Source organism: Staurois parvus, unplaced genomic scaffold (genome assembly GCF_062004578.1).
Source record: "Staurois parvus isolate SC_StPar_1 unplaced genomic scaffold, SC_StPar_1.0 ptg000356l, whole genome shotgun sequence".
Lineage (NCBI taxonomy): Eukaryota > Metazoa > Chordata > Amphibia > Anura > Ranidae > Staurois > Staurois parvus.
The window spans coordinates 1,876,006-1,892,363 of record NW_028318152.1 but is presented as its reverse complement, the minus strand read 5'-3'; the positions used below and the strand labels follow the sequence as shown (position 1 = coordinate 1,892,363).

General features: G+C 39.9%; 1 protein-coding gene across 3 annotated transcripts in view; it reads right to left on the bottom strand.

Moving 5' to 3' along the window:
• Window positions 1-1,520: 1,520 nt before the first annotated feature.
• The window catches only part of CHD9 (chromodomain helicase DNA binding protein 9), a 310,468-nt gene continuing 295,630 nt past the window's right edge, over window positions 1,521-16,358 (bottom strand). For all 3 annotated transcript variants that reach the window (XM_089684773.1, XM_089684774.1, XM_089684775.1), the window contains one exon: window positions 1,521-14,255. In XM_089684773.1, coding sequence (XP_089540899.1) covers window positions 13,398-14,255 — 858 coding nt within the window. In that variant the 3' untranslated portion in view covers window positions 1,521-13,397. The remainder of the gene's footprint in view (window positions 14,256-16,358) is intronic.

Genomic DNA, 16,358 nt, shown 5'->3' with positions numbered 1-16,358 from the left:
TCTCTGTTGAGTGACACGTGGTCCCTGTATGCTGGGTTCAGAAGTGTACAGGTATCGGGCACAGCGGGAAAGCTTCATGGTTATAAATCCCAAATTAGCTGGTGCCCGGGTGTCTGTTAAGTTTCTCAATCTGAGATAATCGTAAAGCCATAAACCAGTCCTTCACTGGACTTCAAATGCATTCCTAGCTAGCCGTAAAACAGGCATCACATTTAAAACCCACTTTTCCCTATAATTTCATATCTTAAGGTAGGAAATAATTACATAAAAATAAAGCACATATTCGGATAGCTCAGCTTAATGCGAGTCGCCTGATATCTTACACCCCTGGATTACATATACCCGAGAGCAGAAAGCGATATCTCCTAACCGTCCCAAGCAGATATGTCATAACTGGTATCTGGACGTTCAGAATATCATTCTGCAGATTATCCTACCCGTGGATAGAATGTTACATGTACCTAGGGAAGGTTATTGACCCTGGTATAACTTGTGAGGGATTTTGGTTCTAGCCTGAGTCCTCCGCCTAAAACACCCCTCCCCAAATGAGGCGATTGGTTCTCTGCTGTAAGGAGACTCCCTGCTGGAAGCCTACAAAATAGGTTGTCAGGTTTGGAGAAAAGTTGAAGAATTCTCCCTTTTAACATCGGAACCAATTTGGGAGACAGTACTCTTTTGCTCTGAAACCTGATCTGCTCAACCCAGGACTTTTGGCAAGTACTCTACCTTTCTAAACTTCTTTCTGTTGTGATCTCTTTGCTGTGTTATTGCTCTCTGTGTATATATATATATGCTACATCTTTTTCTGTAAATACATTTATTGCACCATTTTGACCTTTTTAGTAATAAATCTTATTTTCTGAAAAGTGAACTGTTTCTAAAGCTCTTTAAAGCAAACTAAGAATCCCTGTCTCTAAAGAGCACTACTGTGTGTTTTTAAACCTCTATATACCTCTGCCTGCGGTGACAGTGGTATACAGACGATTATTCAAACATCATAGTGTTACTGCTAATATTGGTGAGTTCCCTCTTTCTCTACAAAAAGGCGGTGGTGGTAGTGTGAAGGGTTATTTGCGTAATTAACCTGACCCAGTAACAATCGCTCTCAGGCTGCAGGTACATAGATTGTGGTCTATTAGCTGGAAAATCTTTGTGCAGGGTGCAGCTGAGTGTGGCATTGTTACACACGTGACAGCGCGGTTTTAGATTGGCTAGTCCTTCAGTCACGAGTTGGTGAGAAGGGCTGGGGGTCTGACGCTGCGATCGTCACACTGTGTAAGGCGTTTACTGCAGGGTCTCCATTTCCTGTCACTTTCTGGTGAATCTACAGAAATTAATTTTGATGGATACTTGACGTGATTTTTACTCTTTACTTATTCCCTAGACAAAGTGTGACCTTGTCTATACAAAACTGCAATAGCTTTCAACTGCTGTCACCCCTCGTCTGAATCCTTTACCCTTTGATTTAAACATGTATTTTGCTACGGTTGGTGCTGAGGACCAGAAAAATGTACATCACGGGTAGTCAAAGAATATGTTTAATAAAAAATAATTAAACTTCAATTTGCTCTATAGAACATCATAGAAAGTAATTCAATAAATTACAAACGACTTTTCTTTGAAGACGCATGTTCAACTACAAGCCGAATCTGACCACACAGAACATAACCAGCATACTGCAGGTATCTGGGAACATAATAGACACGCAGATTGTAAAGCCAAAAACATGGGCTATAAATACGAGTCATTAAACAACTAACATTCCCATACTAGCTATTAACACACACTGGAAAAGATCAGGGGACATTGAGTGGATACGGCTAAAGGGAATTCATGTATGCCAATAAAAAAAAAAAAAAAAAGTGCATTCCCCTCCTGAACCATCCGTCTTCTCCTGCAACATGTCTTCCATTTTCATTTAGGCCACAAAATCTGACATTGTGTGTCATAGCTTTTGCTTTTTTTTATTTTGCTACTTAAGCAAAGGTGTGCATTCTGTGGACACAACAGATAGTACAGGCAGCAGAGAAACTTGTTAAGGCTAGAATTTTGCTTAGTTTGCTTTGTCACTATACACAAAGGTAATGACAGCTGGTGTCCTATGAAACTTCGATACAGGATGTAATGCTTGCAGCACTTGCTGACCAGTCCATCTGATGGTGTTACAACAATTTCCACAATAAGTGCAAAAAGAAAACTCGAGTCAGGGTAATATTGCCAAAAGTAGAACAAATTTTAGGCAGTGTGCAGCAGTACCTGCACTGATGGTGAAAACCAATTACATACAGGTGAGCACAACTTTCTAAATAAAGGCATTTTGCGGATGAGGGGTCCATTGGTGAACTCAATTGCATTATGTGCTGTGGTCAAGAACACGCAATAGCAATATGATATATAGGCGTCATGCCCTGCTACATGCCCCAAGCTATGGTACATTATTTTGATTTCCCAAAAAAAGAACACAGTTAATGTAACTTCAACTAACTATTCCTATTGCATATGTTACAGACTTTTGGAACTGGCTTTTTTGGAGCATCATGGCAGCATACAATGGATTAAGCTCTGCTTTTTTAACTCTAAAGGGCCGCATAAATGAAGGAATCATAAAGCCCCCTGACATTCCCTAGTTAATTCCTATTGTGTACTGACATGATATGTTGGGAAAATGGAAATGTATACTTGCCTGAACAAAAACATTTCTTCTCCTGGTGTATCTTCAGGGTAGCATAGATAATTGCTCCCCTTCCTATGGGACGATATACACATAAATGTCTGAGGCCTTATGATTCCTTAATTTTTTGGTAACCAGGGTTAAGGAGTTAAGAGGGCAAAGCTTAACCAATCTCACAATGCCATGAAGATGCATCAGGAAAGATGAAAGTAGCCTCAAGTAAATATACAATGTTCTCATTTATTCCACCAACCACTACAGCAAACCATCAACACTGGCGTAATCATTTGCTTTAGTTTTTACAGATGTGTTGCAGAAAATCCTCTAAAAGGTCTTGGATTTTAATTGCAATTGATCAATTTGAATGTGGAAATATAGCCAAAACTTGGATTGTTAGGATACATTCCTGACAGAGGTTCTAACATTTCCAAGTCTATCCTATTTATTTTCCTGTTGGGTAGACTTCCCCTACTGTCCAGTCTCTGTCACAAAGGGAAACCCACCAGAACACATGTCCAAGTTAAGGTACCTCTCACCTCCTATATCCATGACAACTCTCAAATTCTGGATCTCTCCTTACATTCTTTCTTGTTGATAACTATATTTATATACTATATAATAATAATAACTGTCACCATAACAAGAATGGAGGAGATTGCGGTGAAAATCTGATAAAGGTTCTAACTCTATTCTATCCAAACCTTAAATAAAAGGTTTTGCCTGAAAGACCAATTAAATTGGGTTTTTTTTTTCTTCACTACAAACATGTAAAAAAATGTTACGGCACATCTCCATATTCATGACTGTATGTCTTACTAGCTGAGATGTCCAATCATAAACTGAATAAATGTGATCTGTCCTGGCACTGACTCCATGGTAACTATTGAACTTGTTTGGGTTCTTGTTGATGAGATTCAATTCTGAATGCTTTTGGTTTGAACAAAGCACAATTTGAAAGCATACATTTGGAGAAACTTGTGTATACTCCAAACGCAATCCATGTATTTGAGTAGCATTTGTTTTCTGTGGCCAATTCTCATCACAGATGCAAGAGCACATTTGAAGAACATTAAAGCCCAACTCCAAGAAACCTAAAAATCCTTTGCAAGGGTTACATGCTCATATAATCTAGGGGACGGGAAAGCAGTTTTAACGTACCAGAACTTCTGCTTCCGTGTCAGATAGCGTTCCTCATGTTCCAGTGGTGGCCTTTTCCTCAGTGTCTGCATATCCAATAAAGAGATATGGTCCCTGCATGTGTCTTCATTACATCAGATTACTTGAGACCATCAAAGCATGGGGGAGAAAACACTGCAGGGATCGGTCTAGCAGTGCAAAAGAGCCTGCAGGAACAGTGCTTTTCAAAGTCCCCTAGACAGAAATGAGCAGTTAACCCTTACAGCACAGGCACAACCCCCATTCATAGCTGGAGTTCAGCTTTAAATCAACAAAAACAGATCTGAATCGGACTGGCTGCATCCAAAGAACTGTAAAGCAAAGCAGGTCAATCACAGCCTTAGAATGACCGTCCACGTCCCACAACCCACAAGATATCAGATAGTTATTTCTGCATAGGCCTATTGTGGTTGATCTTGGCTCATTTAGTGATTAGAATTAAAGCTATGTGTTAACCGTGCTTTGTCACCTATGCTTAATCCTATGGCTAATGCTCTGGGATCTTCCTGCCAAGGTTATCAGCAATTGTAGCTGCTGTTTGTATCTTCTGTACTGAATGTACTGTAATGCATATACCCATACTATTATGTATTGATTGCTTTTTAATGGTAAACAAAAGAAAAATGATTGAAACAGAATCCACCCTACAAAAGTATGCTTCACTTTAGGTCAGTCATATCTGTGTGTTGCAGTAAGGCTTCTGTTACTGCGACACAAAGGAATGCATGAAACTGGCTGCAGTGCTATTCATATTGAATGCTACCCCAACGCACCTTTTTCAGCATACTACAAACATGCAGATGTAAACCATATGTGGCATTGCGGTGCTCTGTGTTGAAATGAATGATGCAGGTCCATTAAAAACATGTTTTGGTAGCTCATTTAAAATTAATCAGCTGCCTAACCACAGATGTCTAAATCAGTGCTCTGAGACAATTAAACTGAAATCAAAATGTATTTTGTTCCTTTCTTATCCACTACTAAAATGTCACCTATATCTGCCTGAAATTGCCTTTGAGCCAGAATGTCCTAGCAACATTACTATCTTTATAAATGTTTTCTGGAACTACGACATAATGTACACATTTTTCCATGTGTTCAGCTGTCAGGGGAAGGTTTTAACCAGGTTTATTCTAACCAATCAGTAGAACATTCCAGGATGCTGAATGTATAGTGGGAACACAATACCTGTTCACAGGCCTTTATACTTTAACCAAGGGCCAATAGAAATAGAATAATATGACATAAGGAATATTGAGTTATAGGTAAAATAACAACGTTTTTTTGGACGTTTATCAGAAGTAAACAAAGATATCAGGCAGTACTAATCACAGTAGAAGAGTTTTCAGTTAGTCAACTTTCTGCAAAAAATGTCACCCAAAAGCCCCTGGTTACAATAACATAGTACGATTGCAAATTATGTGAAAAGCCCAGGCTAGTGACTTACCTAGTACTGTATTCTACTGCATTGAAATGATTTACTGTGAGGACATAAGGCTCTATGAAACGGGGTACTTGCACCTGAGCTCTCGGGCTTACAGCCATTGTAAAACAAAAGTCACACTTACTGCTGAATTCCCCTTGATTGAGGAGTGGAAATTCTAGAGATATCTTCTGCTAGAAACCCTAAAGACAGATCAGTGGCTGATTTAACTAGCCAGGTGCCACCAGAAATTGGAATCCCACTTCTGTGTGAACCTGACCATTAAGACTCAACTCCATAAATACTTTAGCTGTATAGATAGGATCAAATAGGATGTGTACTACATCTGTGGGAGTAACACAGAAAAACCAAGAATTGCTGGTGCTTGGGAAATCTACAAGGATAAGAATAGGTATAAAAGCTTGTTGAAGGTAATGTCATTATGAGAGGCTGTAGTGTTGTTGCATACAACACTTGCCTTGTCAAACTTTGGCCAAAGTTATCAATTCTTTTAGAAAAAGAATCCCTAGGCAAAACAGCAAGCAATATATTGATAACAGTCTTGTCCTTCATCCTTGAGTGTCTCAACCTGCAAATGTCTAAATTTTCTAGCAGTGCAGAAGCTGACTTGTCCCTCCAGCCTCACTGGGAAAAAAAAAATGAAAGTGACAGTTCATCTAAAGTAACTGTGGCAACTGTGCCTTCTCCAACAAAATCTCACAGCCAGGACTCAACAACTCCGGGAGCTTTGAACGCATGTGGGATAACATTTCAGCACCATTTTTGGACCCTCCATAGTACAGAGAAGCAGCGGAACTATATGGTCCAATGACTGCACAGCAAAACTAAGAAATATACAGTATTTAGGAACTGATTTATTAAAAATGTATAGAGGGAGGATCACAGCAAACATTCAACTGCTAAGTTATTGAGATTCCTCCTCTACTTTTACTAGATCTTAATCATAATAATGCATCATATGGATAGGCCAACAAGGCGCAGAAGGAAGCTTGCCAGCTCCTGACAACGCTAGAAATGTCAACATTTGCATAGCAGTGTCCCAAGATTAAGGGCAATATGTTTTTCAAAGGTTTGCTGCTTGGATTTTATTCTTGGGGCTGGTTTAATAGCATTGCAGAGCAAATAGGTATACTATAATACTAAAAGGAAATGACTCCCAACTTACATGCCTGCTTAAATTAATTTTAGTAAATTAAACTTTAGATTTAAAATTAATTTGAAAAGTTTGTAGTGTAAATGAAGCTGGTATTCTCATTAAATTGATGCACCTCTAAATATTGATATGGATATATATTTTTGGAAGCAGAAAATATTTCTGTTTAGACATGCAGCATTGTAAACCAAGCAGTAAGGAAGCTGTGAAAAATTGCGGCTGCTTCCATAACAACCAAATAGGTTTAATCTTTCCATCATTACCCTCCTCAGGGGACATGAACAGGAAATTTGAAAAGGGCAACATCTCTAGAATTTGTTAGTTTATATATCTCTCCCAATCTACATGCAAAAGTCTTCTGACAATTCTGTAACAGAATAAGGTCATACTTGATAGGTACCCATAATCACTGAAGTCCATTCAGTATTTGATATTGTGACATATTTGGGAAACAAGATACTTAACATGGTGCCATTGATGATTGCTATTAAAAGCTGCATTCACAAACAGAGTTTAGCATTTAAAAAGAACACTGTGGGGTGTGCATAGCTTAAAAGAGAACTATACTTTTATTTCAAATGTCAGAAATCATTCCTTTCACCCTCTATAAAATCCATATTGCCCTACAGAGACAATCATCATACCTGAAGGAACTGGACCATGTGTTCCTATGCATATAGAAATTTATTTCATAGAATAGAACGGATAGACATTTCCTCGAACATCTATAAGACAAGAATCTCCACTATATTTTATGTAAACTATGTGAGTATATATAATACTGCCCAGCCTGGCTTACAGGAAATTAAATCAGTAACTAGGGCCTGGTGGCAGCCTTTCAAACATGATTATCATCTGGGAAGGGTATATTGTTATCCTGTAAAAAAAAAAAAATGTAATGTGGTGTATTTCCACAGTCTATGGGTGCACTTGCTTTATTGCACGCAGTACTAACTAAACAAGTCCTGACATTCCCTGAACAAGTGCCTGCAAAGCTTCTTTAAAATGACTCTGATCTAAACAAATTGTTGTAGGATTTTACTATTTAGATCTGTAAATCCCAATAAAGTATCAGTCGGAAGGGAATAATATGCCTGCCCCCCAGTGCATGACATTTTATTACCTATACAGCACTGGAAGGAATGGACACTGACTTTCTTGTTCATGATGCACAGATGAGATCATATGCAGGTCCAATTTTTTTCTCTCTTCTTCTCTTTCTCCTGCTGTTGCATGACTGTTAAAGTTAAGGCGACATACTGTTTTATTCCCAGAGATCGTGGCTGTTTGCATCTACACCTGGATAAAGCTACATGGGCAGTTCACATGCAACAGTGCTTTCCTTCATTCTCTTGAAGGACTTGCTTACACTTGTGGTGCTCTCTGAAGAGAGTATTAGACAGGTGATGAAGATGCGTTGTTATGGTCTTACTGCATGTTTTAACCTCCTAAATGCTCCATTGCACCCAGTCCTGGAGAGTGGCAATGCGATCCTATTAAATTGAATAGGTCGCCTTCAGTGGGAGGTAGTGCCCATCAATTGTGGTAGGGGGTGTAATTCCTGCTGCAGCATGTCACACCCCTGGGTGCTGTGTTCCCAGCTAAACCCTTAAGCCTAGCTCACACGGACTTCAGCTTGTGTAAGACCAATGTGTACAGCAAATGACTGCAAAGTCAGTTTTGTTGAAGTTTTTAAAGCTACAGGTATCTTCTTAGCAAGCTGGTTGCTAAGGGGGCCCCCCAACATGCACACTCCTGAAGTAAGCGGTGTGTGTGTCCAAGGACACACACCCTGCCGGTAAGCCATGCCTCCACTCCCTCTCCACAGGAATTTGACTGGCAGCAGAAGGAGCTTATGGCACCTCCTGCTCTCAGTGTCTCCTGTGGGACCAAGAAGTGAGTGGAGTGGTACAGATGGGGGTTGATAGGACAAGTAGCAGGGCATTTTGTTTTTTAAATTAGACTTTAGGAAAACTTGACATTTTCTTTAATAGTTGGCACTAATCTAATTTAATGCCTTTAGTTTGCACAATTTGTTCTTAAATAGAAAAACAAAACACGATTGATCAGGATAATGGGGACCATTTTACTTTACATTTGTATATTATAAAGGCTGAATTTATACTAACTCCTCTACTTATTGCCAAACTGAGACCAACAAGCGATTTTTCAGCAGACTGGAAAATATCCCTATGTCATCTGTTTCCCTATCACCAGATAATACTATGGGGAACCAACACTGTCGCTCCTGTTACTGGGTACAAAGCACTCATTCTGATATACCATACCAATTTGTAACATTAGTGTATTGTTTATCTGGTTGCTCTGATGTAGTGCACGATGGAATAACATTAGAATTTGGAGGCGCAAACACTTCCATGGACTCTTGGCTCCATGTCAGCTGAGTGAGTGCCAACAAGGGGAAAAAAACCACCACTTAAAATTGAGTCTCAGCTATGGGACCGACTTATTAAAACTGTAGCAAAACAATAAACCATCCAGACATTTTATTTCATTTAAAAAAATAAAACCCTATTGGTTACCAAGGCAGCAGCTGTATTTTTGATACAGTGTTCTTTACTCAAAATTGAAAATCGCACTGATTGATAAATACTTGGTTGACCCAGCAATGAACAAAAAAAGCCTACAAGAACATTTCAGACGGATTCTGCAATACCTGAAAATGGCATCTTTTATGTAAACAGTGACAATTCAGTATTTAAAGTATAGCTAAAGGCAAAACATTTGTTTTTACATTTTGCATAGCGTGGGGATGGCTTAGAACACCTGTCAGGTTTTTATTGCAGCCTGCGCCCCCATCAGGAAGATCCCCCCTCTCTATTTGTCCTGTTTACCATTATCATCAAAAGTGAAAGAAACCTTAAATTTTGCTTTGTCCCCAGAAAAGTAAAGAAGGGAAATCTTCCAATGGGGACACTAGTTTAGGTGACATGGGGGTCCCCAAGGAATTCCCTTAATTTACAGAGATTTTCTCTCACTTCCTGTTTTGGCTATGGGATAGAAAGTGAAGGCAAACCTCCTCAAAGGGGCACAGATGGCAAAAAATAAACTGACAAGGGTTATAATCCTTCCTTACTCTATCAAACATGAAAAACAAGGGGGCCAGGCAGCATGTGCACTGGCCCCCTGAACAATGAACCATGAGGAAAACAGAAATCTGTTTAAATACTGATAAGTATTATTATATTTAATGATAAAGTGGAACTCCAGGCAAACAAAACCCGTAACATTCTAGTTTATATGCCCCATATGCATGGCCTACATTATGCATATTAGCAAGCATCCTCTGTGTGCACAGTTCAAAAACCTATTACCCTTGAACCACTGTAATCCAAATAACAGGCCACACGCCAAAGACGGCCAACTCCAGCCAGGGGTTAACTGCAATGACAGCACAACACTCACACCCACTCAAAGCCTATTTCACCACAGGAGGGCTCAATCATGGGGATCCATGTGCTGTCACTGCAACAAACCATGGCTGGATTTGAAAGTCTTTGGTGTGTAGCCCATTATTTGGATGATGGTCTACAGTGGAGCAAGAGTGGACTTCAAGGTTCTGGCAGCCGACTCATTGCAGGGAATCAAGGAAGATACGGGCTCACTTTTGAGCAGCGAAAGGGGTCGGGTTGGGTTCCTTTACTACCCTTAAAATCATAGACCTGGTACTCTGCAATCTGATGGATGACTATTGAAAAAAATGTCTGCTGAAGTTCTGCTTCATTTGTCACCTCTCAGCCTGTGATTGGACAACAAATCTGTGCAGGAATTACAGGAGACATATCAAGACAGATAGAAGTATTTATATTAAAAGAACTAAAGTTCAATGCAAAATTAAATGTAATGTTTTGTTCATCAATACATAGCTGGATTAAAAAAAAGAAATTGCCTGGAGATCCACCTTAATTATTACTATATTTTACTGCTGGTGTTTAGCCCTTTTCACTATATTGCTGCATTTTTTCAGTTAAAAGCACTTCATTACTTCTTAAAGATCATCTACCATTAATAGCACTGCTGTTGTGTTGATAAAATCTCTCATAATACTAGGGATCTAGTTATTTGCTCCTCATTTTCTCCACCTATTTTGGTCTCTTATGCAGACTGTGAGGTCTTCAAATTGTAGCATTTCAAATGTCCATGTTTTGAAGAATGATTGATTTTCCTGTCTCAATTGGTTCAGTCTGAATTTGTGTGTGTGTGTAGAAGCTACATGTTGGGGCTCCATTATACAGCTGGGGGACATAGGAGCCGACTGTTACTAAATGGCCCTGTGTTTTCCTATATAATACTTGTAAGAAGAATATAATGTATGAGCAAGTGTCTGCAAGCTGCAGCTTTAGGTTTAATTTAGGAGCTGTATCTGTCCATATGAGTAAATCTATCCTAGACTTGTATAGAACTGATCCAATTTCTGTGCATTTACTTTTCACTTAAGAGTTCTGTGGGAAACAGTGCTCAAGCATACAGAATGTTGGTAAAACTGAGCTGCAAGTTCAAATGTTCTTTCCAATCGAGAACCTAAAACCTGCCTTGTGACCTCCCAGCCAGCTAGTTTTGAGCAAATATGCATATCTAAACAGGATCTTAACATACCTTTTCTGTTATGTCGCCTTTATCACAGAGACCAACATTTGTGAAAGATGCTTTATAGGTTTAAATTATTCTAAACGGACTTGTCCTTTGATGACGTCCCTAAGGCCAGAAGAGTGGAAAAAACCTATATCTGAAAATCTCCGTAATTTACCACAGAAAAATGTAATTTCAAAAGAAACACCTCTCTTAAAACGAGTCAGTTCAGATGTCAGAATCAAACACAAACTCAAGCTTGCAGATACTATCATTCATTCCCCAATTCTACTGATTTAGAACAGATCTGGCACTCGCAGGGCTCCCTTTGGCTACACGACCTATAAGCCCCAAAAGGTACTTACTGCAGTGCTCACACAGAAAAAAGCTTCAGACAGATCAAAGTGGACAAGGGAGAAGAAGAATCATTCCCTACATGGGCAAGTTGAATGTTCCAATATAAAGCCATATATATAGCATCTGCACAAGAGTCCAAACAACTTTACAGAAAATAGAAAATGATCTAGCTCCTAAAATTAGGTAGAATGACAAAAATACAATAGCTCAATATGTAATTTTATCAAGGTAACAAAGTGCTTTTAATGACATAGGTCTTTCGATACACCAGTAACATACCTGGCTCTAAATCTGTGGCATGAAGAGTCATCAGAGATACAAGATAGCATACTGACACAGGACAAATGGCAAATCATCTGAAACAACCTTTTGCAAATCACTCCCAAATTTATAAAACAGTATAAATCATTATACCGTAACATAAGTGGGGAAAACTGATCAGTCCAATGACGATATGAGCAATGCTGCAAGACTGCAGGTTTAAAGCTGAACTCCAGGATTCATTTTTAAATGCAACTTTCATATGTACCTGAATTTGACTTGGTATCAGCCCACCATAAAATGTATTGAACAACAGCACTTAGGAGAGGGAGGGGCATAACTAGAAGCCAATTAGGTGTGCTTCTTGCACTTGTGCTGCCTAGGATCATACTGACAGTAGGAGAGCCAGGACATCATCAGCCTTCCACTCTTACACCATCCAATCACAGACTGAGGATAGGGAGGTGACCAGGCGGTTGTGCATAACTGCAGTAGAGAAAGGTCAGTTCTACAGCCTCGTTGTGCTGTGTAAATGTTAGAACTGGCTGGGCAGAAAAATCCCTTGGCAGATGAAACAGCTCCTATATGCACATGAACATTTTTTTGGAGTTCAACTTTAATTATTTGCCAGTTCTTTCACATGTGTAGTGGGAAAAAGTTGCCCCGATACCTGGCCTCCCACTACAGTCTTGCCTGGACCACATGGATTTATTTGACTACAACTGTAAGCCAGTTCCGTTAAAATGTGCTGAGTGGTGATTGAGCCCACCAATGCCCACTCAGTTATGTACATTACTTAATCAGTACATGTACTAATACTTTAAAAGCCCCCAAAAGGTGCTAAACTATACAAATGCTTGGTTATTCTTGGTATACCACCCTCCATGGTATGAAATTTCGCAGTTCATCTCTGAAACCCTTTTAAACATCCCAATGAATTCCTTTACTTTGTAAAGGATCAACGTGATGTCATTGCTAATTAGCAAGAAGTGTTGTAAAGGAAGGGGCATAAGCTTTGTGCTTTCACATGGGAGAGGCTAAATCAAGGCTCTTTTAGAGTCAAAGTGTATATTCCCAAATGAATAATATTTAAATAAATAATCTCGGTGCCTATATGCTGTACTAACAGACTGAATGATGCTACCATAACTTACAAATAAAAAATAAAATAAACAATTTCATGATCACTTCCCTTTACGGTGAAATAAAACACAGCTACTAAACATTTCCACAACATTCGTAAACTGCCCAAATTATTGCTGAGTTCTGTTAAGTGATACGCTTGAGGAAATTGTAAAAACTAAAGGCAGAAAGGAAAACCACAATATACTCAGAGGATTCTGTGTTTCACTGCAAATATATTATTTATATACAGCTCTTAGAGAGCAAGTTTGCCTTTTATTTATTTTTTTTTGTCTTTTTTTTGTTAATTTTTTTTCCATAAAATTAACCCAGACTTCCCTCAAACAAAAGTTAATGCCTTTTGCTGTAAGCCTCTTACAGCACAGTGTGTATTTTTGTTTTGATATTACATACAAGTAAGTCTCTGTGAGAATATTACATGCAAAACGTTTTCTTAAAACGCTATTTGCATTTTCAGAATACTGAAATGTCTGCTTGTCTTTAAAATCCTTTGATGCACTTGTAACACATTATTTACAATTAAAATAATTGTAGGCAAGAAAAGGTTTTTTTTTTTTTGGGGGGGGGGGGGAATTATAATTTAAGTGCAGGTTTTGTCAAGGTTAGTCTTCCTCCGAAGAATCAGAGTCCTCAGACGAGGAAGAAGAGGGGCTATTTGATCCTGAGGAAGGTTCTGCCTTCTCAGAACAGTCATCTGTGCTGTTCTCATTTTGAGAGCCACCCTCATTCTTCACTTTTTCTTCCTGGCTGGGAGCAGGAGGTGGTTCTGCTGTGGAATCTGGGGCCACTACTGGACCAGCATCTTTGCTAGTATTCTGTACATCAAAAACGTTCGGTTGGGGCACAGTTGGGATGTGAAGATTAAGGCCTGGAGTGAGAAGCATCCCTGGGTAGAGTATATTGGGTAACAGCAGTGGGTTGATAGATAAGGAACCTGCTTGTACTGCAGTTCCCAAAGATGTGGAAGGAGGGCTTGAGTTCTGCCTGGATTTTTCACTGGATGGGGACATCGTCCTTTCTTTGCCATTTTCAGCATCTTTGCATTCATCTGTACAGTTCTTCTCTTTCTCCTTGGCACTAGGATCTGGTGACTTGTTCAATAGATTTCCCATACCCAAAAGATTGGGTAACCCAGCCAGCAGCATTGGGAACATGGCAGCCATATTTTTGGCATCTCCACTAGAAGCAGAGAGCCCTGCAGGCAAACCAATTAATCCAGCTGTTAGCTGCAAAGACTGAAGACTTTGGAAGTTCTGCTGTAAAGCCCGGTAGCTGGAAATATCCATGCCTGGGATAAGGCCATTCGCTAGCAAAGGGCTGACGTTCACAGAGTTGCCAGATGCTGTGGCTGCTGCTGCCTTGGCAATTTCACTTTTTGGCCTTCTGCCTCTCCTGCTCACTTCCTCACGCACCACAGGGCCAGTTAGGACACGGTCAAACATACTATCTGGGAGAAAACCCTACAGAAGAAAGGAACAAAACAGATCCATTAGGTGATACAAAGTATCCTATTATCCGCTCTTCACCTAGAACCTCAAAGTGAAATCTGTAACCAGGCTATTGACATTCAAGTATTTACATTTCTATGCAAGCAGTAAATGGTTGTAAACAAGCCATCACTACCCTCATAGCTGCAGATGCTGTGTATTAATTAATCCTCAAAGTTTACAGTATCCGTTGTTACAAGTCCTTCTCTCAACAGCCAAGCTCCCCTACCATAGCATCTGCTTCATCTGTAAATCAGAGAACAGAAAGCTGGATGGCTGACAAGCCACTGCTGGGAGGAGGAAACAGGGTGAGCTGAGTTTCAGACAGAAAGACTTGAATGACTCTGAAGCTTCTGTTGTGAACTTGGAGGAATAACTGTGCCACAGAAGAAGCTGCTACAGGGGCCAGTGAGGCTTGTTTAAGGGCTCATTTACTGTTTCTGAAGAATATGTAAATAGTTGAATGTCCAAAGCCAAAAAGATCCACTTTATAAAAAACACCACCAAAAGGATAAAATGACTATATTAACCACTTGCCTACAGGGCACTTATACCCCCTTCCTGCCCAGGCCAATTTTCAGTTTTCAGCGCTGTCGCACTTTGAATGACAACTGCGCAGTCATGCAACTTTGTACCCATATGAATTTTTTATCATTTTTTTTTAGACAGATAGAGCTTTCTTTTGGTGGTTTTTAATCACCACTGGGGTTTCTATTTTTTGCTAAACAAACCAAAAACTACTGAAAAAGGGATTTCTCTCCTTCACTGATGTGCGCTAATGAGGCTGCAGTGATGGGCACTGAAAGGCAACACTCATATATGGCACTGATAGGCGGCACTGACTGGCACTGTTAGGCGGCACTGAAAGGCATCTCAGATGGTCATTGATATGTGGCATTGATGTGCATTGGTATGCACTGATATGTGGCATTGATGTGGCACTGATGGGCACTGGCAGGTGGCATTGATGGGGCTACACTGAGCATCAGTGATCTGATGATCAGTGTACATGTCCCCTCTGAGTAACGCCGATTACCTGCTCTCCTCTCCTCACAAGCTGTCAGCGTGACAGCTCGTGAAGAGAGAAATGCCGATAACCAGCATTTCCTTATTTACATGCGATCAGCTGTGATTGGTCACAGCTGATCACATGACAGAGCCGACGTCTTCGGCTCTTTCCATTGATTGGTGATCCGCTGTGTCCCAGGGACACAGCGCATCAGCGATCGCCGTGCGCCCGCGTAGTTATAGTGGGAGGACATCATATGATGTCCTCCCAGAATGAGAGAACTGCCTTGCGCTCGTCATTTCCTTATATGGCGGGTGGGAGGCAGTTAAAAAAGTAAATTTTTGTACTTAACCAGTTGCTCACCGCCCTATAGAAGTAACACTGCTACAGGGCGGCAGGACTGCGCAAACTCAGGTATATATATGTGATTTGCATTTCTGGGTCGGTGGCACGCGCACCGCCATTGGCGGCTACGGATGTCAATCACTGGGTCCCACCCGGAGATTGCCATTGTAAACACAGGACTCTCCCCTGCCAGCAGTAACATACTGCTGTGTATTTCTCTGCACAACAGAGAAATACACAGCAGCCTGTTTCCCAAGTAAAACACACACAGCACATGTTGTAAAACAGCACACAGTTAACCCTTTGATCGTCCCAGATGTTAACCCCTTCCTGCCCAGTGTCAGTGTTTTTATCAGCCATGTTCACTGTATTAGTGTCATTGGTATGTCAGTGGCAGTTAGTCAGTTCCCACCCAGTGTCAGAATGCCCGCCGTAGTCCTGCAGTTCTGGTATAAGTCGCTGATCGCCGATACTAGTATTTAAAAAAAAATAAATTTCAGTATATATACCGCCATTTGTGGACGCTATAACTTTCATGTAAACCAATTAATTTACATGTATTGGGATTTTTTTTTTTAGCAAAGACATGTAGCAAACTACATTTTGGCCTAAATTTATGATGAAATTTGATTTTTTACATTTTTTGTACTTAATATGTTTTATAGCAAAAAGTCAAAAATTTAGGTTTTTTTTTTCCAAAATTGTCTATCTTTTTTTGTTTA